At 38.6% G+C, this 21,913-nt stretch overlaps 1 protein-coding gene across 1 annotated transcript; it reads right to left on the bottom strand.

Annotated features, from left to right (window-relative positions):
- Positions 1-3,144: 3,144 nt before the first annotated feature.
- Positions 3,145-15,925, bottom strand: LOC149833813 (beta-fructofuranosidase, insoluble isoenzyme 1-like). Its single transcript, XM_090009221.1, has 8 exons — positions 15,715-15,925; positions 13,133-13,416; positions 10,761-10,847; positions 6,423-7,289; positions 6,112-6,270; positions 4,175-4,416; positions 4,001-4,091; positions 3,145-3,324 (listed from the first exon to the last, which is right to left on the bottom strand). Exons 1-8 carry the CDS (start codon positions 15,923-15,925, stop codon positions 3,145-3,147), a joined length of 2,121 nt encoding a protein of 706 aa, XP_089865347.1.
- Between the last annotated feature and the right edge of the window lie 5,988 nt (positions 15,926-21,913).

Below are 21,913 nucleotides of genomic sequence, written 5' to 3'. Positions count from 1 at the left end.
TCAAATTCATCGACTTTTATTTTTCGAGTAAATATGTGATGTGCGAGGCGATCGAAGAATCTGTGTTTCACCTTTTTTTAGAGTTCCCTGTTTTTCAAAACATCTTTAAGGTTACCTGGAATAAGTCGGTTGTCAGCGTGCGACAAGAGTCATTCGCTATCGACCTGTTGTGGGGCCCTCAGCCAGTTCGCAGTTGCAATAAATGATGGATTATTTGGCGAACGTGGTTACTCTCGTCCTGGTAGGTCGTTTGGATGACACACAACAATGCCATTTTTCGGCAGGTTTTGGCAGTTTTCAATAAATTAGTGAACTGTATTTTGGCAAACGTGTACGCCATTCTGCGCATTAGCCTCCCAGATCTTCAGTGCAATCTGCCACTCTGGCCCCCACCTGATCCAGGCTGAATCTCGTCGGTTTACTGTGTCTTTTGTTTTTAATTTTTGTTTTCTGGGCTTCTAAGCATGTCTGGGGCCTTTTTTGTGTTTCCGGCGGGTTTAATGTTGGTTGAATTTTTTTCGTAATGTTGATGGTTATAGTTCGTCTCTCTCTCTCTCTCTCTCTCTCTCTCTCTCTCTCTCTCTCTCTCTCTCTCTCTCTCACGAGTCAAATTGGGTCGGTTGCGGCAGATAGCTTGCACCTCTTTAGGTACCACCGACAGACAATTTTAGGCAGCAGCATTGGAAAGCCTCAGATCCCGGGATCTGAGGTGGCGTGGACCTTGCGCCAAGGTTCGATGCTATTTAAAGGAGAGATTTTTTTTTATGACCAAGGAACCCTCACCGGATAACCGGGTCACTTAATGGCCTGACCCTCCTAAAAGTGAAAAAGAATGCTAGTTGCGCTCCATAATGATCGAACGTTCTCTTTCTCTTTCTTTCTTTCTCTTCCAGAGCCATGGTTGTAATAAAACTCTAAGTCCAGAGACCCAAGGGGTTTGACAGTGGGATGAGGCTTAGACCGTTTGACTAACAGTCGAAGGGTAAACCCTCGAAGTTTCACATCGACATGGAGAGAGACCGTAAGTAGAGCAGGCTGAGCCAGCACCAGCTAGGTCTTTGCGCCTGGGAAGGTTTCTACGAGTAAAAATCAAAAACAAAAAACTCCAAGTCCAAAACATGAGCACCCAACCTTACGGTGCTCCCAACAGTAATAAAACAACAGCAGCCCTCATGCATCAGCTGGATTGGATCGTGAGCCTTCAGCTTGATGCAGGACGCCGCTGGTCACATGGGCAATCATAGCGGTCGTATTCAAAGGAGAGATTCAAAAGGATATTGAGGAAAGGAGCCATCTGGATTGAGATGGCACTACTGTACAATTCTCAAACGTACATTGGATCATATTATGGAGGACTTTGCTTTCTAATGCTTTGACCGCTATAAATGATTGTGCATTGCATTAGTAACATCTTATCTTCATTTACACAGACACAGGAAAAGAGACTTTCATATCTGTTGTTATGGCCTACTTTTCAAGACTTTCTTCCACCAACTCAAATAAATTTTTTCTTTTTCTTTTTTTAAGTTAAGCTGGGTTAGGCGACCCCTACATGAACAACTGCCGCCGGGCCCGGCCCATGTGGCAGAGCGATTCTATACTGGGCCTTCATCTTGAAACAGGATCCCACTTACCACATGGGATACCACCTCGGTGGTGAAAGGCTAGCCTAACTTGCCTGGTTGCGTTATTTAAGCTCCTAAGAGTCCAAGGATGACTGGTAGGAGCAGCTAGTGCACGAAACCTTGTGTTGGAACGTTGCAAGTTCAAATCCCGATACCAATCGTTGTATAACTGGTAGGGGTCTGCCTAACCCCAGCTTGCCTTTAAAAAAAAAAAAACAGTCCAAGGATGACTCGAGCAGCAATGGCTTATCCAAAGACTCGTGATAATGTGGTAACTTCATTTCACTACATTTTGCCCCATCATCAAACATGCACATGCACGTACACACATGCACACCGCACACATGAAATAAATTGTTTGCCATGATTAAGACTGAAGAACAAACCCACACATTATCGTTTCTTGATGGGGACTGTGGAACCAATTTATTTAAATCTTCAATAAATGTGAAATTGACCTCAAATTTTTTTTGCATAGACTCTAATAAATGGCAACTTATGCCATCATAATAAGATCTATATGAAAATCACACTTGTTTAAATATAAGAATAAATTTTTAACCTTTCTTAAGCAACTCAAAACTTGAAGTATAAAAACCGATTCCATAACATTGGTTCAACATAGAGACCAATTCTCTGATTCTTTTTTGATAGGTAAGCTGGGGAATAACTCTTACGACCTAACATTGTAAAACTAGCTCAAAATAATAAAATGTATGGGTTACCTTTGAATTTTGTATCAAATGTAACCTGCTAAAGTTTATATTATATATCTTGCCTTTTAGTACCTAGAACTAAGAAGTGGATCTAAGTTCGGGACCTATGTAATGGGTCTGGATCTAGGTAGGATAATTGGATCCGATATGTTGAGGTATAGATCCCCATCAAGTCATCAACAAAGTGGTTTCTCAATAAATCATTATAAAATGATCGTATTGTCCAATAAAAATGGTGTGTTCTCATAAAAACCCACAAATATGCCAAAATTCTTAGTATATCCAAAATTATTGACACCTGACTTACTTAAGATCATTTTACCTTTGGCAAAATATTTGTATAGACCTGACGTTTACACAAATATGAAATGAAGCGGGCAAAGCTGCCTTTCTCTTCGAAACATGTTTTGGTCGATCGGCAGTCCCTTCTGATTGGGGTGCCACCTCAGTAATGTGCATGGGATGTGGATATGGTGGTTCAGAACATGAGCATTACCGAGGAGGAGGTGGCCCCCACTCCACCGTAAAACTGTTTACCCAGTTTTTATATTTATGCATTTTATGAATTTATGCTTGTATAAAGCCTTGGGAAAACCAAAAAAAAAACAGAAAATCGTCTAAGACAACCTTACGTCCTTCTTATTGAATAGTAGTTTGTAAAAGGGGACTATGCTCAAGCACAATACTCAATGCTTGATCAAACGAACATTTTATCCCTCTTACTGAATCCAGGATGTAAGATAAAGAGGTCCTTGAATCTAAGAAAGCAAAATTGTTGCTCCAGAGTGCATGGGATGCAGTGATCAGTTGATGGTTGGCTTCAACATTGTCCATGCATTCAAGCTTGATATGGTCACAGCAGCAGTCCCATTGTTGAATGCGTAGAGACAGGCCTCATCTCCCACAGCCAATTTTGGATACACCCTCGCAGTGATGCAGGTCTTTCCACCAGCACCATAACTCTCCACTATAGAATTATCAATCTGCATGTATGCATAAGAAGAAGAATAAGAAGATATCATCACAAAGAATTTGGTTTGCGCCACATCACAAATCTTAGTATCAGGAAAAATATCAAGAAATTTTGCATATGTTTCCCGCCCACCCCACCCACAGGGACTGTTCGCTCGATCTTCCCTCAGACTGTCAGACAGACCTGCCCCTCTCTTCGCCCCGACACCTGGGCTTGGCATGAGCTTAACGAACCAAGCCGAGCTCGGCATGAGCCAAGCCTGAACACTAGACTTCAGGATTGGGCTGAGCTCGAGCCGAGCTTATACATATAGTTAGTTGGGTGAGCCAAACTTATACATTCCAAGCCCCGCTCGATCCCGGCAGGTGTGCATCCCTAGGTGCAATGTGTTTGCACACTTCTTGTGTGCTTCTGCACCTAATCATCCTCCATCTTTGGGATACAGCCTGTCAGACGTGGGCCCTAACATCAGATGGTAGGTGATCAGGTGAAGCAGCACACTTAAAAGTATCCAATCATATTGCACTTTATCTCAATTAGCAGTGATAAGGCATTTTAGTTGCAGCTGTTGTTTAATGCAAAACCAAACAAATTAGTGGTTTTCCTGCTGGACCCCACCTGGATACCTTATATCATGTGTTAGATGCTATGTTTTGTTGGTGGAATACTAAGAACTGAAGACATACCAAACTCCTTAGGGAAATCTTGCCGCACGATATTTCCATATCAACAAAGCCTCCATAAGTAGTTCTGTCCACACCGGTTGCAAGTGTCGATCTGCATTTTTATGTAAAACTTTTTTCATCAAAAAAAAAAATGCAGGTGTGTGGATTATTGTGTGTGTGTGTGTGTGGACTTACTTGCTTTGGTCGCTACACATTACAACAACATGCTTCTTTCTTTGGCCCCTGAACACACGGAAGAAAATGGCAGTTTGCTCTTGCAAATCTTTGGAGGCCAAGACCAACAGCCCAAACGGCCCAACTCCACCGTTAACAGAGGCACCCATATTGCTACATATAATTTGTGGGTTCACAAGAGTTGGATCCAGCATCTCAGCCTTATCTAAGTTATCTATATGGAAATAAACTTCCACGTCTGCCTGAAATTCCAAAAAAAAATAACAAGCAAAATCACCAGCAAGTAGAGAACCTAAGCTCAAATTCTTTTCAAGTTCAGAATACAGGTCTCAGAGTAAGAAGTTGATGTAGGAGGCAATCTTAAAGTAAAAGCAAGAAGCAAGTTTTTTTGACAAATATCTTAATGCGTTCTTAATTTATAATATTACGATCTTTCTCCCAAAATGAAAAATATCTTAATGCAAGAAGCATGAAACGTTTAGGAAGCATTAATTGAAACAAATGGGAAGTAACACCCAAAAAAAAATATTAAACGTGTTTTTATGTAAATACAAGCTTTTGCCCAAAAATAACCATTGTATGTAGATTTTGAAATAAATTATCGTTTAAACATTTACTTATTTTGAATAATCCAAGGAAAAAACCTCCCCTCACCTACCGCACATTGGCTGACCTGCAGCTGGTAAAACCCTTGAGGTCCTCCTTGCCGCGGAGAATGCACCCAGTTTCAACAGAGTCCAGATCGGGTGCAATCACATGACACAAATTTTGTGCATTAGGCACCGGATGGCCCTCCATCAGGCCTTGGGCCCCACAACTGACAGGCATATCCCCAAGATGAGTACTTAATGCACAAATATTTGTGCAATCATATTTCACAGTGCACCTGATCTTTTCATGCTTAAACCTTGTGGCAAGAGATGCCACCCATGGTTTTCGAACTTATGACGTCCCATATATATATATATATATATATATATATATATATATATATATATATATATATATATATATATATTTCTATATATTACACTTAAAATACATATTAAGATTTATATTTAATTACAATGTTGTTTTGAAAGACATTTAGGATTAAATGTCTTTCAAAACATATAAAATGGATTAAAGTGGAACAAATAACACAGAGGAGCAGTTTCAGTAACTGTTTCTTTTCCAAATTTGTAACTAACTAACTTTGACGATATATACTAGGTGGTAAGTGCTGAAAGAAGGGAGAGGAAATGGGGGGAGTAGTTTTAACTACTACTTTAAAAAAAAAATGGTAACTTTCAAATTTGAAGATTTGAAGATTCTAGATAAGAACTTTAAGCCTTCCTAACTGAATCCCCTACAAAACAGGTGATCTTATTCCACGTATCATTTTGAAGGGTCAAATTTTGGTGACAGAATGCAAAAATAAAGGAAATACCACGGTTCTTTCTCCGGCAGGTATTGTAAACTGTTACATTCGTAACAACCAAATCAGATTAAAATTGCAAACTAATAGGAGACATGATGAGAGAAAGAGAAGACCATCTCAGCACATTTGCTTCCCTTTAATGATGTGAAGGTTTTTTAAAAATATTATAACATGCCATGCAAGGGAGAGTTCTATTTTTTTTAAGTAAACAAACTTTTAATGACATTGTTAGAACACATGACATGGATGTCAATTTAAAAAAAAAGAATCATAACGCATCTAATTTTTTGGCACCTAATACTCTCACTTGCTTTAACAATGGTAGGACAGGATAGGAAAAGAAAAAAAGGTCATTCTTTGTATGGAGGATAGGACTGACATGAAAGTTTCAAGATGAAGCCCCAAAAAAACAAAACGTGGTTCTGCTATCACAGGTCAAGAAAAGGTTGATGGGGAAGTTAGTAACGCAAAGAAAAGGAGGTGATCATTCTGAAAGAGGATGGGGTGAAACCTTTACCTGTGATGCTGTCACTCCCGGAACTTGGACAACAGACCCACTCCTCATACGCCTATTCCTAATACCAAATCTCTCTCCACGCAAGGCCTCCAACTCTTCAACCGGCCACTGAACAAGTTGCCTTCCTCTCGGATCCAACCAAACTTTCCTTGGAATTCCCTGCACAAACAGAAGCCACAATCATTCTAAAGCTAAGACAAAGTGTCAAAGCCTCTTGCAGTGATTATAAACACGAATACTATCCAAGACACTAGTGCTCAACAAGCCAATTGAGATCACTTGAAAGGAAAGAATGAACACATGTGACTTACTTGGACACCAGCCCATCCTTTCCTTATGTCATCCATGGTGCTGTCTGATTCATTTATCCATCCCCAGAGAATCCTCCTGTTCTTTTGATCGTCGAAGAAAGTCTTCGAAGCGTAAAACTTTCCGTAATCGTAGCGAAGTCCAGTTGCATCATCAGCAGATGTTTTATCTGGTATGTACTTGTCATTATGGTGCAAGTATGTCCCTACGGTGTAGTAGTCAAGCTTGTTATCGTCCAAGCTCACCTTCAGCACATGCTTGACATGAGGGCCTATAACAGAGGTGTCCAGCCCCATGGTTCCTTTAAGGGAAACAGGATAGAAGTCAGGGCACTCCCACATCCCGGTGCCCTCAGAGGAATGAAGTGGCTCTCGAGCCTGGGTCCAGTTGATGAAGTCTCTGCTCCTGTAGAGAATCGCTATCCCCTTTCGGTCTATTTTGCTACCCACAAGGATTTTCCATGTCCCATCTAGACCCAGCCATGCCGTGGTGGGGTCCCTGAAAGAGGTAGCATTAATGCCATTGGTGGAAGTGGGGGCCATCAAAGGGTTGTAAGAAGGCTTCTCCCATTCTCTGAGGAAAGGGTCAAATGGGTTCTTGGGCACTGCAATATTTTGAACTTGCTGCTGGGTTACTGTGTTTACTCCTGTGTATAACATGACTGGTTTGTTCCCTGGAAGGATGGTAGCAGAACCAGACCAACATCCATATATATCAAATGGCTCTGAGGGGAATATTGCAGGTTCAAGAGGATACCAATTGATCAAGTCTGTGGATACTGAATGAGCCCAAACGATGTTTCCCCATATGGAACCATATGGGTTGTATTGGTAGAACAAATGGTAGAGTCCCTTGTAAAACAGAGGGCCTAGGACAAATAAAGACAAAATCAATCACTACCATCAATTCAAAAAAATTCATATGAATTTTCATAGACACAGAATAAATGACTAGTTAAGAGGTGGGGAGCTCACCATTAGGATCTGTTTCTCCAAATATATGTCATCATTAAAAGAAAGGGAGTAAAACAAAAGCGTTAGAAATATGTCATGCAAATGAGCTAATTAAATATTTCAATAGAGAAGCTAGACTAGTGTAGTTTCACCATTTATCCAGTGCTCTGGTGGCCGGAAGTGATAACTGGTTTTATGAAGTTGGATTGCTGAAGAAGAGTTTGCTGATATGGACATGAGTTCTTGAATGACTAGGTGGGATGCTTGAACTCCATGAAGAGATAAAAAGCTGCAGAGGAGAAGTCTCAGAATGAGAAGAATTCCCCAAGCCCCCATTGACAAAACTTTCTCAAGAACGGTGGGACAAAGGTAATGTTTGCTTCGGAGTTCGGAGATTGTGGGGATTGTGGGGATGGGGTGCTTTTGTGTGTGTTGAGGAGAGGGGTAATGTGTGTCTTATATAAGAGAGAGAGAGAGAGGAGGAGGAGGAGGAGGAGGATTCGCACAACAAATAGCATGCGCACAACTTGGCAAATAATGTTTGACTCACTCATATGGGTAGTATCAAGTGTGTACGAGTAATTTTTCACACGTCTGCAACAGCATGCGCAAGTCCGATTCAAAATGTTAATGTGACTCCAATTCACTGCATAGAGGAGACAAGCAAACCTAATTTAGTTAAACTAAAACGTATCGTGCATGTATTTTCTTTCCTAAATGTGTTTCAAGTTCAAACCGGTACAAACTGACATGGATCTCAACCTGACATGGATCCATGTTAAATCAATGATCATAGTTGGTAGGAGCCAAATCCAATCTAGTATCTCTAACCCAGATCAGCAGCTGCTAAAACTCTCATTTTGTACTGTGGGGAAGAGGGGGAAATTGCTTGATAATGACAGAATTGGTGTCAACCCAAATTGCATCTGTGCGTATGGAAGATTCATCTTTTGAAAAAGTGCACCACACCAGAAAGTCGGTTTGACAAGACCAGATAATTTGGGTATGTCTGGGAAGAGTGGACCTGATTCACATCTGGTGAACACGTAAGACAACAAGCCTTTGGTCCCTATTCTGGTATAAAGCAATCCAAGACTTTCTACTCCAATATGGTGTTATAGGGCACAATTTGCATCCCCCACTAACTGCATCCTGAACCTCGTGCTACAGCTTTCAACTTTTGGGTGAGCAGACCAAGAAAGACATCATGACCAACTAGTTGCCCGAAGGACTGCACTGAGAGTGTCCAAAATGGACAGCCATCATGACTGACTAGTGGAACTGGGAGATTTACAGTGAGCAAACGGCATGCGCAAAACGAATATACTTTTCATGGAAGCGTATCAGGTCAGAGGCAGCTCTGCTTTGGATGCCGTTCATCCATTTGATGAATGGCAGCTAGAATACCATCTCGGTTTTTTTTTAGGTCGTTCATTTTTTGCGCTATAGGTGTCGTTCATCTAAAACTTGATTTGCTCTCAAAAAATTTTGTGGGACTCATCTAGAAAACAACCTATCCATTCATGGTGTTCTGGCTGTGAAAAAGGGACAAACCAAAGCTGTACTTGAAAGCAACCTCATGGTTATACTCTCTACAATGGCAAGCAGATGATCACTTTGACAGTTTACAATACAAATTTGAGCTGGTAAAATCGTGATTTTGTAAGATATTATCACATACCACATGGTTCGGTTGAATTGCGTTTTTTTAGGGCATGTCTTCTCTCTTTGTTTAGTATTGGTTATAATACAAAATGATTATGACCAATACAATGTAATTCAAAAGGCAAGCTATGGATGGGTATCACAGTTTAAAATTCAAATTTTAAGTTGGTAAAAACGGCAGTTTGCAAGCTATTTTAACCTGGAATCATTAAATTGTTTGTTGTTGGTAAAATCATCATTTTGTAAGATATTACCACATGGTATGCTTGAATTTTAAAATACAAATTTGTGTAGGTAAAATCGTTATGGAGTGAGATACTATTATATGAAATGATTGAATTGATTATTGTTAGTAAAATCACCATTTTGTGAGATATTTTCACGTGCCACCCAAGACTAAATCATGGGCACAAATCATTGGTGCATTAGAGAAGTAAGGTATTGCCTCCAAAATTGACATCAGGTTCAATGTGATTTCACACTTCAGTGTGCTGCTGCACCTGATCACCCATCATCTGTTTTTGGGCCCCACAGCTGACTGCATGTGTCCTAAAAATGGTGGGTGATCTGGTACAGCAGGACACCAAAAGTGTGCAATCATGTTGCACCTGATCCTTACTCTTGCCTCCACCTCCTGATGATGGAGGAAATCTATCAACATCCTATGGTTGATGGCACGGGTGAAATACCCCCAAAAATAAAATAAAATAAATATTTCTTGGTGGGGTCGACACACGCCATTAAATGTGTTATAACTTCCCCTTGTTTTTCTGCCACTTTTGGGGAGATAATCTCCTCAAAGACGAGGGTAAAGAAGTCTCATGTGGGACACAAGACTTGCCCCCCGGTAATTAAGTTTGGTGAAAAGATCAGGTGCAATATGATTGCACAAATATTTGTGCATTAAGCACCTGATCACCCTCCATCTTGGGGACAAGGCTAAAGGTTATTAAAGAAGAAGCAATTTGCTTACGTTTGCCATATGGATCTCCGAGCATTGTTGGACCCAAAATCCATCATAGAGTCATTTTTATTATTCCCGTCCTCATCTTTTTCGTAAACTGTTGGCTGATAGCTCATCCGCTCCGCAACCTGTGTATCCCTTTGAGCTTAAATTAATGAAAATGAATTTTCCCCTCTCAAAAAATAAAAATACATGCATCAAAACCTATATAATATGGTACTAAGGACATGATCAAATATTTTCATGCACACACATACGTCAGGCATGTATTGAAGGCGAGCCTGGACACTAAGAAGCGTGAGCACTGCACTTTAGGGACATACTTGCGCAAAAAAGACAGGTGCATACCAGATAACATAACTGTTGATGATGCATCTGAACTTCGCTATTATTAGGGAAACTTTTACGCTTTGAAGATGTTCTTAATAATCGAAAGAGCTGAAGGATTCATTGGGGATGGATAAATGAGCCAGACAGTACCTAGGATGACATACAGAGAGGATGAGTTGGTGTCCAAGTAATATTGGTGATATCCAAGATCCAAATAGCATCAGATCAGCTCTATTTTAGTTCTGTCATGAAAGCAATATATGATGTATAATTGCTATAAAACATGAATACAAACTTGTCTTATCTCTCTCTAAAAAAAAGCATCACATCAGATTTAAAACATGTTTCCAAATCAAATGGTGCAGTTAAGTGTCATCTAAGTCAATCAAGTTCCAATGAAGGCAACTCAAAAAGAATAGGAGGCTTACCTTTCCAAGAAACTCGAGGAGATAAGAAGGGGGATCAATTTCCAAATAAGCCTCAACCAAAAGAGGCGTGTGAGTCTTCATGTAAATCTATAATTGAAAATCAATTTTGTAAACCTCTTTAAAAAGTGAAGAGCGCCAGCGTGTTGAATCATCATAAAAAATAATACAGCTAGAGAGAAGAGAGTTGCAGCCATGGACGTAGGTTCCTTGGGACCAAACCATGTAATTCTTGTTGTGTTTTTCGTGTGATGGTATCATAGTGATTTTGAGTAAAAGATTATGGCGAAAAAATCTCCATTGTATCCATTCTCACGTTCAAAATCAACAGTCTTTTATTCATCAAGCTCGATGGATCAAATTACTTATTGTGGAAGAGCTCGTTTATGCCTATGTTCAAAACTCATGGACTTTTCATGTGTGCTGATGGTTCTACCTCTCCTCTTTCATGTTTTGTTGTCTAATCAAGTAGATATGAAATAAATCCAAAATATATTTGAAGTGGGAAAGGTGAACCAGATGATCCTTTGTTGGATCAATGTCACATTAACAGTCTATTCTTTCTCAACTCGTTGGACTTCGAAGGAAGTTTGAGAAACTTTAAAAAAGATGTATGCAGAACCATCTCAATCAAGATTCATGCAACTTAAAAAGCAATTACAAGATATAAAGAACGGTGAGACGTCTATATAATTCAGAAACATGTCCTTAAAGACGATTTGATTCATCATATTCTTGATGGGTCGCCTAATAAGTCATTCGTTACATCGATGGCTCCTTAAACGAAGTTGCCCAAGTTTGATGAGCCTAGAGCCTTGCTTCTAACTCATAAAAGCATATTGTAGAAAATGAATGATACCTCTCTCAATAATCATGCTAACTCTGCCGTCTACACCTCACGTGGTAGAGGGCAGATGAAAAATCGTTATAGAAGGAATAATCTCTGTGGTCGGTTTCTAGGAGGTAGAAATCAACGAGGAGAGGTTCAGAATCATATTGGAATCGAAACCAAGCTAGTGCTTTCGAAAATCCGAGGCAAATTTCATATCAGAATTTCAAGAACAATTGGAATGGAATGAATTTTCAAAATCAACCTGTTGCTGGTCATACAGGCCACAACTATCTTTTGTAGGGATAGGTTCAATCATTCTATGCAGGGACAGTGGTGTGGTAAGTATACAAGTTTTCAATTTGAATTTTTTTTGGTACAACATGAAATTTATCACCAGTATTCATATCCTCTAGGGAGGGAAATGTCTTGATCAAAAGAAATCATAGCCGTTCTGGAAACTGCATGGCCTTGCCTTAATAGCTCATGCTTCCGCTCCTAAGTCTTTGTGTTGAAACTTTTCTGACGGCCATTTTTGTTATTAATTGCTTACCTTCTCATGGTTTGTCTTTCAAAAGTTCATATATGAACTTATTTATAACAAAGCCTCCTATTTATACTATACTTCATTCTTTTTGGTGTTTATACTTTGTTTATCTTGGTCGTTATCATGCTCACAAATTGGATTGGAAAACAAAACAGTGTGTTTTCTTGGGATATAGTCTTCATCATAAAGGCTATCATTGTATGGATCCTATCTCGGGTGATGGGTATATATCCAAACACGTGGGTTTTTATGGGCATGCTTAATCATATACTAAGCTTTCTAATTTGTCATCACAAAACCCATTGTCACCTAGCATTGTTGTTTTACCTAGTTTGTTACATCCAGATAGCGCGCGCTCTTCATAGTTTTGTTGAGGTTGCGCAGCGGAAGGTCCTCGGTTGTGGTGGCAGCAGAGGCATTGAGGAGCGACAGCAAAGAGAGAGTGAAGAAAGAAAGAAGAGAAGGTGCAGATTATTGTCTTCTGCTTGGAGGTTTGCTTTGAAGGCTTCACGTCGTGTTGTATCACATATATTCATAGGGGTTGAGTCTCGTGTTTATATAGCCTTTGGATTTCCTCTCTCGGCTCAGCAGATGGTTAAGAGAATATCGATGAGTCTGATGTTTTTGATAAACTTAGAGTTTGAATTTTAAATGAAAAAGGTTATTTGTAAAACGGACTTAGCTTATCCATGAGCAAGCCTACTCATGGATAAGCACAACGTGCAGCGCATGGCCACACGCACCAACATCTCCCACTTGGACATGAGACTGCTCAGTTAGCTCCCACTATTGTAGGCTTCCTTGAATTGATTACGGATTTTTCGTTAAGGATTTCTTTTGTAATCATATATATCTTAATTTCATTCGGGCAACATGCTTGATAAACAAGTCTTCTGCAATACCCTTAGTTAAGGGATCCGCTACCATATCCAATGTAGGATGATAGTCTACAGTTATTTCATTGTTTTCAATCATATCATGTATGTAGTGGTATTTCACCATTATATGCTTGCTCTTGGAGCTATCAGCTCTGCTTTTTATTAGAGCAATAGCAGTTTGATTATCACAGTATATCTGTACAGGCTCACATAATATTTTTATTTTAAAATCTTTAATGAACTTGTTGATCCATACTGCAAATGTCGTGGTTGCATTATACGCGATATACTCAGCCTCTTGAGTATGCTGAGCAACACAACCCTGTTTTTTACAGGACCACGCAACAACTCCTCCTCCAAAGAGGACGATGTAGCCAGAAGTAGATTTGTTGTCATCTTTGCACCCTGCAAAGTCAGCATTGGATTATCCAATCAAATCAAGATTGTTAGCTTGAAAGCTCAGTTGCAAGTCTTTAGAACCTTTAAGGTATCGAAAAATTCTCTTTACGGCTTGCTAGTGAGGCCATCCTGAATTACTTTGATATCTGCTAACAAGACCTACAGTGAAGCTTATGTCAGGTCTTGTACATAGCATCACATACATTAGGCTTTCAACGGCCTACGCATAAAGAATTTCAAGATTTGGTTGGCCTTCACTAGGATAATCGCTTTTGCTTAAGTTTACTCCTTTTACAACAAGAGTTCTAATAGGTTTGGAGTCATGCATTCTGTATCTTTTAATAGTCAATGTACCTTTCTTAGCTTAAACAGAGAGTCCTTGAATCTTTGTTTTGGGTGATTTTAATTTTCAGAATATAGGAAACTTCACTCATATCTTTCATTTCAAAGTTGATATATAATCATTTTTTTGTATTGACTATCTTTTCATTATCATTCTCAGTCAGTAAAATGTCATCAACATATAGTGATAGGATACAAAAAAGACTCCCACTTTTCCAAACATATACGCAGTGGTCTAACTGATTTGGTTCGTATCCAATCTTTGTTATGGCTTTGTGAAAAGCCAAATACCACTGTCTTGGCAATTGCTTCAATCCGTACAAGAATTTTTTCAACTTGTACACTTTATCATCATTTATCACATAGCCTTCTGGCTGAGACATATATATATATTTTTTTAAGTCATTATTTACGAAGACAGTCTTTACATCCATCTGCCATATATCTAGGTCATAATGAGCAACTATGGATAATATTATCCTGATGGACGTAATTTTAGCAACTGGCGAATAGGTTTTCGTATAATCGATTCCCTCATTTTGGGAAAAACCTTTCGCTACTAGTCTTGCTTTAAATTTATCGATAGATGTATCTGCTTTATATTTTTTCTTAAGAACCCATTTACAACCAACTGGTTTTCTTTCCTCAAGAAGATCAGTCAAGCCTCAGACTTGGTTCTTTTCAATGGATTCAAATTCTTCATTCATAGCTCTTTTCCATTCTGATGCCTCTTTTGAATTAATTGCATCAGTGTATGAGAGATTATCGATCAATTCATCAAGATCTACTGAATAACAAAGTTTCTCACACAAATACACATAGTAGTCATCCAAGTATGATGGAGGAGCTCTAGATATTTTACGACCACTTAGTTCTTGAGAGATAGAGGGTTCAGAATCAGTTGGTCCATTGCCTGACTTTTTCACAGCTGGTTCATTACCTAACTATTCTACAGTTGGTTCATTACCTAATTGGCAAATCAAAGAGATCCTTAGTTGGATCACTGAATTCATTGTTGAGATTTTCCATAAACTCAACATCTCTACCCTCTATCAGTTCCAGTCTCTAGTGATACAATTTGTAGCCTTTTGATCCTTTTGGATAACCAATAAATATACATCTAGCTAATATGTTATCCAAATTATCCATAGTTGGATCTAAGATTTTTTTATAAGCTACAGATCCCCATCTCCTTAGATGATTTAAGTCTAGTTTCATACCAGTCCATCTTTCATATGGAGTCTTTGGGACAACCTTACAAGGTACTCTATTTAATGTATACATAGTTGTATTTACAGCTTCACCCCAAAAAACTTTGGGTAGATGAGCAACTGCTAACATGGATCTTACCATGTTCAGGAGAGTTTTGTTATACCTTTCAGCAACACCATTTTATTGTGGTGTCCTTGGTATGGATCTTTGCCTATTAATACCAAGATCTTTGCAATAATTGTTGAACTCATTTGAGGTACATTCACCACCTCTATCAGATCTCATAATTTTAATGTTTCTACCAAGTTGTCTTTCAACTTCATTTTTGTATTCTTTGAATTTCTCAAGTGCTTTTAATTTATTTCTCATGAGATACAAGTATCCATATCTCGAGAAATCATCAATAAATGTTATAAAATATAACATGCCACTATAAGTTTGGACTCTAAAAGGTCCACAAATGTCTGTATGGATTATTTCTAATAGCTCAGTGGCTCGAATAACATTATGTGGAAAGGGTTTTCTTTCCATCTTTTCAAAAATACAAGATTCATATTTTTGAAAGTGAGATTCATTGAAGTTAGGGATTAGTCCTTGTTGTGCCAGATTTTTCATTTTCTTTAGGCTTATATGCCCAAGTCTTTTATGGCATGCATTCATATCAATAACTAAGGCACAATCAATATACGAGAAAAAAAAATTCTTTATTTTCAGATAATTTAAACATCCCATGTTATTTGTCAAATTTACCCTCAAACAGGATTCTACCATGTTTCCCCATAGTGACCTTCCCAGGGACAAACCGGATCTCAAAAGCTTTCTCAGTCAAAGCTGATACAGACACCAGGTTCTTCCTCATTGAAGGAATATAAAGTACATCTTTCAGTAACACACTAGTCTCTCCCACATTGAGTCTGTAGGATCCAACTCCTAGAACATTACTATAGGAGTTGTTGTCCATATAGACCTTGTGCTCGCTTGGTCTTAACTCTTTGAGATCCACAGCTCCATCGGTAGATTTGGCTATATGTCGAGTAGCTCCAAAGTCCACCCACTACCCTGAGAGTTCTTCATTCGCAAAGTGACATTCAGATACAACATAGATGACTTATTTTCTGTCACGCTTTTTGCTTGAATTGTTGTTGTATCTCCCACCATTCCAGTTGCTCCTGTTATTGGAAAATTTTATCCTATAGTTCTTCTGGATGTGTCCCATCTTTCCGCACTTGAAGCACTTCACTTGTGAGCCTTTGTGGCCTTGAGGTTTGAAACCTGCACTTTGTCCTTTATGGAACTTGCAATTACCCTTCTTTTTAAAGTTATTTTGCTTAACAGGTACTTGGCTATGAGATGGTGTGTCTTGAACCACCATCAACTCGGACTTCTTCTTCTTAGTCATGTGTTCTTATTCTATGGCTAATTGCAGGGGTCGCTCAGTCAAGTTTAAATTCTTTGAATTTAATCTTAACGCAGTGGTCACCATTTTTCACAAATGTGGGAGACTATTCAGTATGGTGGACATCTGCATTCTATCTGGAATTATATTTCTAGCAATGGCTAGGTCTTTAGCCATGACCAACATCCTATTTACGTGATCTACCACACTATCACTTTCTTTCATCTTATATGAGTTGTATTGTTCGAGTAACATTTGAATGTGGACCTCGGATGTGGTATCATACTTGGTGGTGATGGCCTCCATCATTTCTTTAGCAGTTTTATAATCTTCAAAGACTCTGATTAGATCATCGTCCATGTAGGTGAAAATGATGGTTCTTGCCATCAAATCATCTTTTTGAAATTTTCTGAATTTGATTACTTCTTCTTGAAATGATTCATCATTCGATTTTTCTATAGACATACTAAGAACATATTCCAGTCCTTCCAGAGTTAAAGCTAAGGGAATCAACCTTTTCCAAACAGAAAAGTTGGTCCCATTTAGCTTGTCTCTTTTCGCTAATTCGGAGGCACATACACGACTGGCCCTTTTGTACTAACTAATTTTAATTTAATTAATTTATGGCAAGTCATCATAAAGAAAACAATAAAAAAAAATTCTTGTTAGACTAAAAAAATTTATTATTATTATTATTATTTTAACTAAATTTAAACAAGTATTTTTAAATTTAATAGGAGCAAGGGGTTTTTTTGAAAATTAAAAATTTATTCCAGGTATTAAATGGGAAATATAACTTTTTCAATTATTTTTCAGAAATTTCAAACTTACAAACCCTTTTTAGTAAATAAGTTTTAAAAAGTATGCGGATTATAAAATACTTTATTTTAACCCTTTTTCAAAATATGTAAAATATCCAAAGTCAAAGGGGTCTTTTTACCCCTCGGCCTATTTAAGGCCCGAACAAGGCGCAACTGACTCAGATGCGTCAAGTTTTTCTCTCTCTTCTTTGTCGGAGCTCCAGACCGATCAGAGACTACAGCGGTGATGTTGGCGGTTTCCAGCCAATTTTTGGCGACGATTACCTGTTTCTGCGGTTGGGTTTGACCCTCTCAGTGTAGGCTCCCTTTGTCAGGAAACTCATTGTCGCTCTTTTGCTGAGGCTACCAGAAAATCGAGAAAAATGATTTTCTGGCTGGCCTCTGACGGTGATGGCCCGACTGCCTGGTTGGGTTTAGTCTCCTTGCTGCTGGCTTCCTCTGACAGAGGACTCTCGGTCTTTCTACTGTCGAAGCACTCAGAAATCAAAAGAAAAGAGTTTTATGGTCGTTCGCCAACGGCTATGGGCTGTTTTCTTATTTGGGTTTGTTTTTTCTGATGCAGGCTCTCTCTGCGCTCAGACCTGAGGTCAAACCGGTTTTCCCCGGTGATTTGAGGTTTTCCCCTTTCTCTGTTTTTTGTTGTTTTGTTTTCCGATTCTTTGTTTTTTATTTTTTGTTCAGTCAGGGAGCAATAGTCAAAAAAATAGGCCAGAGGCCTTTTATTTCTAATTGATCGGTGCTGCCAGAAAAATGGCAGGCCACCGATAACTTTTTGGCGACAGTAAATATATATTCTTATATATGTTTTCCTTTTGTTTTGTTTTCGTTGTTTCTCTGTTTTTCCTCTTTTATTTTGATGTACAGAGTCGAACAGGTACGAGTCAATTTTTCTAGTTTTGAATTTCAGAGATAAATAATAAAATAGGTTGATCTCTATTTTTCTAGTTGTGGTTTTCAGAGGCAGGCGCAGAAGCAAGGTCTCTAATCCAGAGACCAAACAGGAAAGCTAAAAACAAAGGGAGAGCAGTAGCTCTTACCTTTTTTCCCTTTTTTGTGTGTGATTGCTTCTTTCTTGCAGGTTGAAGGTCGCAAGTATTGGAGAGTATCCTGAACATCTGATCTGATACTACTGTTGAGGTTGCGCAGTGGAAGGTCCTCGGTTGTGGTGGCAACAGGGACGTTGAGGAGCGGCAGTAGAGAGAGAGAGAGAGTGAAGAAAGAAAGAAGAGAAAGTGCAGATTATTGTTTTTTGCTTGGAGGTTTGCTTCAAAGGCTTCACGGTGTGTTGTATCACATATATTCATAGGGGTCGAGTTCCGTGTTTATATAGCCTTCTGATGTTTTTGATAAACTTAGAGTTTGAATTTTAAATAAAAAAGGTCATTTGTAAAACGAACTTAGCTTATCCATGAGCAGGCCTACTCATGGATAAGCACAACGTGCAGCGCATGGCCACACACACCAACAAGTTCTCTAGCTTCTCCACCTTCTCCAACCCTATTCTCTCCTTCCAATGACTTTGAACAGACTACTTCTCCTACCAATGAACCCAACTTGGGTTCTCTTGATTCCCTGGCTTCTCCACCTTCTCCAACCCTATCCTCTCCTTCCAATGACTTTGAACAGACTACTTATGTCGCCAATGAACCCGACTTGGGTTCTCTTGATTCCCTGGCTTCTCCAACCCTATCCTCTCCTTCCAATGATTTTGAATGGACTACTTCTCCCACCATTGAACCCGACTTGGGTTCTCTTGATTCCCTTCCTCCTGCACTGCCTACTCAACCTCATCTTTGTCAAATGGTTATAGGGTCAATGTATGGTGCTATACGTCCTAAGATTTATAATGTTACTCAATATCCCTTTCCATGACATTTGTTTTCTTACTCACCTCTCCCTTGAACCTCTTATCTACCTTCAAGTTGTCAAAAATGCTCACGGGTATGCCACCATGAATGATGAATTTCATGCTCTATGTGAAAACCAAACTTGGACACTTCTTCCTACCTCGCAAGCCACAAATCCTGTTGATAGTAAATGGTTGTTCAAGATTAAGCAACACTTTGATGGTTCTCTCGGTATAAGGCTATGCTTGTTGCTCGTGGGTTTACTCAATAGTCAATTGTTGATTTTGAAGAGACATTTATCCTACTAGTTCATTCGACAACTATTAGTATTGTGATCAGCCTTGCTATTTAAAAATGTGTTTTGCATGGTTTTTGGATAAATAAGTCTACAAGTCACAACCCCTAGTTTTCAACATCCTGATTATTCAAATCATGTTTTCAAGCATCATAAGGCTATTTATGGTTTGAATCAAGCACATCACACACCTAGTTTCAACGATTAAGAAATTTTCTTCTTGAAATTTGTTTTATACGCAGCTCAGTGGATCCAATTGTGTTTTTAAATTGATCTTCAAAAGCATGCATGATGTTGTTGTAAGTTGATGACATCATTCTTGCTGAGAACAACTCGTCTTATATTCATCAGATTATTTCTTGATCGAATGTTCAGTTTGAAATGAATGATTTGGGTCATCTTCTTTACCTTTTGGGCATTAAAGTGTCTCTCAATAAGACTAGGCTTCTCTTGACACAACAAAAGTATGCTTGGGATATCTTAAGTCTGTTTGGTATGGAAGGGTGCAAGCCTCTTAGCACTCCAATTGCTTCCGATGGAAAGTTGTCACTTTGTAATCGTATCCCTCTTATAAATCTTGCAGTGTGTCACTGTTTGGTTGGTTCCTTGCAATATTTGGCATTAACTCGCTCTAATGTCTCTTATGTTGTTGTTCAAGTTTGCCAATTTATGCATCCCCTCACTTCTGCTAATCTTATTGCTGCAAAACAGATACTAAGATATATTAAGGGTTCTCTATCATATGGCATTAGTATGAAATTGATCCAGTCTTAGTCTCTTGTTGCACCTTCATATGTTGATTGGCAAGCAGTCCTGACAATCGCCACCCAACCACTGGTTATTATATTTTTTTAGGTTTGAAATTGATCTCTTGAACAGTCAAGAAACAACCCAAGATTGCTTGTTCAAGTGCTAAAGTTGAGTACAAATCCTTGTCCAATGCAACTGCTAAATTAATTTGGATATGTTATGTTATGCGTGATTTTGGCACTTTTTTTTTAGGATACTATATTATCAGTGCCTTATATCTGGCTTCTAATCCAATTTCAATTCCAAAACTCAGTCACATCACTTCATTCGAGAGCAAGTATTACAAGGTTATTTTCAAGGCAAGTATATTCATTCTAAGGACCAGCTTGTTGATATTTTCACTAAGGCTCATAGGCGTGCTCAATTCCTTTCTTTTCAAGACAAGCTCATGTCATTGCTGCCTATTCACCTGCATGAAAGTATTGGCGAAATCCCAGATCCAAATAGCAGTGTATCAGATCCAAAACATGTTCTAAATCAAATGCTCCAATGAAAGCATTGAAAGCAACTCAAAAAGAACCTTCCCAAGAAACTCAGGTAGACAAGAATGAAGATTTGTTTCCAAATAAGTCTCAATCAAAGAAAGTGTGTGAATCTTCATGTAAATCTGAACTTAAAATTCAATTTTGTAAGCTTATTTAAACTAATAAAATATGTAAACTGGTATGAACAGAGATTTTCATAGGTTTTTTTTTACAAATCTAATCTTGTAGATGCATTCGGTGTGGTCCATTTGCTTGGAATCGACTATTGGATAATTGTAATCGGATCAAGAAAAGTGGTTTTTTATGCTTGCATATTTACAAAAATTCTGAGCCATTGATTTTCAAGCCTTAAAAGATTCTTCTTATCGTAATTGGATGATCCAAGAATCTGTTTTTGTAAAATCATGCATCTAGATCATATCCGTACGGTAAAATTTTAGAAAAAAAAAAGCCTATGAAAATCTCGGTGCTTACCAATTCACATATTTGACTGGTTTACATATTTTAGTTACCCGACCACCAGCATATTGAATCATCATAAAAAATAATAATATTAGAGATTGGAGAGTTGCAAGCTATGGACATAGGTTTCCTGGAACCAAACCATGAAATTCTTGTTTTCATGTTTTTCGTGTGACCAAGTAACATGTATCCATTCATTGCTTTAAAGTGATAAGAGTGGCTGATTGTTCCATCTTCCTCCTCTAATAAGGACTGCTTTTAATAGGTCTGGTGTTGATGTAAAGCCATGTAGTCACAAGAGCATAACCAGCTTGTTGAGAATTAATGTCTTGGAGTAAAATGTCCTTTCATTTGTGTTTATGATAATTGCAAAAGGCTTTAACACTTTGTTTTTAGCTTTAGAATGATTGTGGTTTCTGTTGTTTAGGAAATTGCAAGGAGAGTTTGGCTAGATCCAAGCGAAAGGCAACTTGTTCATTAGCCAAGTTGGTCAGGCCTTGTATGGAAAGAGGACTTTGGCATTAGGAATAAGTGCATGCAAAGTAGGCCATCAAGAGAAAGGCATCGATTTTTTGAGACTTTTAGTCCCATTGTAAAACCCACCACCATCCGAGTTGTTCTTGCTCGATTGGCAGATACACCAATTGAACTTTAATAATGCCTTTTTAAATGACCTCCTCTCTGAAGATGTTTATATGGCACAACCTTCAGGTTTTGAAGACTCTTCATTTTTTTCAGCATATGTGCAAATTGGATCTGGTCTTAAGCAGGCTCAGCGTGCCTGGTACCAGCATCTCAGTTTTTATCTTCAGTCCCGCATGTTTCACATCTTT

The sequence above is a fragment of the Nuphar pumila genome, chromosome 6 (assembly GCF_984573655.1).
Source record: "Nuphar pumila chromosome 6, dmNupPumi1.hap1.1, whole genome shotgun sequence".
Classification (NCBI taxonomy): domain Eukaryota; kingdom Viridiplantae; phylum Streptophyta; class Magnoliopsida; order Nymphaeales; family Nymphaeaceae; genus Nuphar; species Nuphar pumila.
The sequence above is the reverse complement of the archived record's forward strand: the minus strand, read 5'-3'. Positions and strand labels throughout refer to the sequence as shown.

Excerpts from the sequence above, each read along its gene's own strand:
- LOC149833813 (XM_090009221.1), bottom strand. The coding sequence starts at position 15,925 with ATGGACAACAACTCCTATAGTAATGTTCTAGGAGTTGGATCCTACAGA. Across the intron at positions 13,417-15,714 it reads TGGTAGAATCCTGTTTGAGG|GGTGCAAAGATGACAACAAA; the intron begins GTAAATTTGACA and ends CTGACTTTGCAG. Across the intron at positions 4,417-6,111 it reads CGGGAGTGACAGCATCACAG|GCAGACGTGGAAGTTTATTT; the intron begins GTAAAGGTTTCA and ends TTGGAATTTCAG.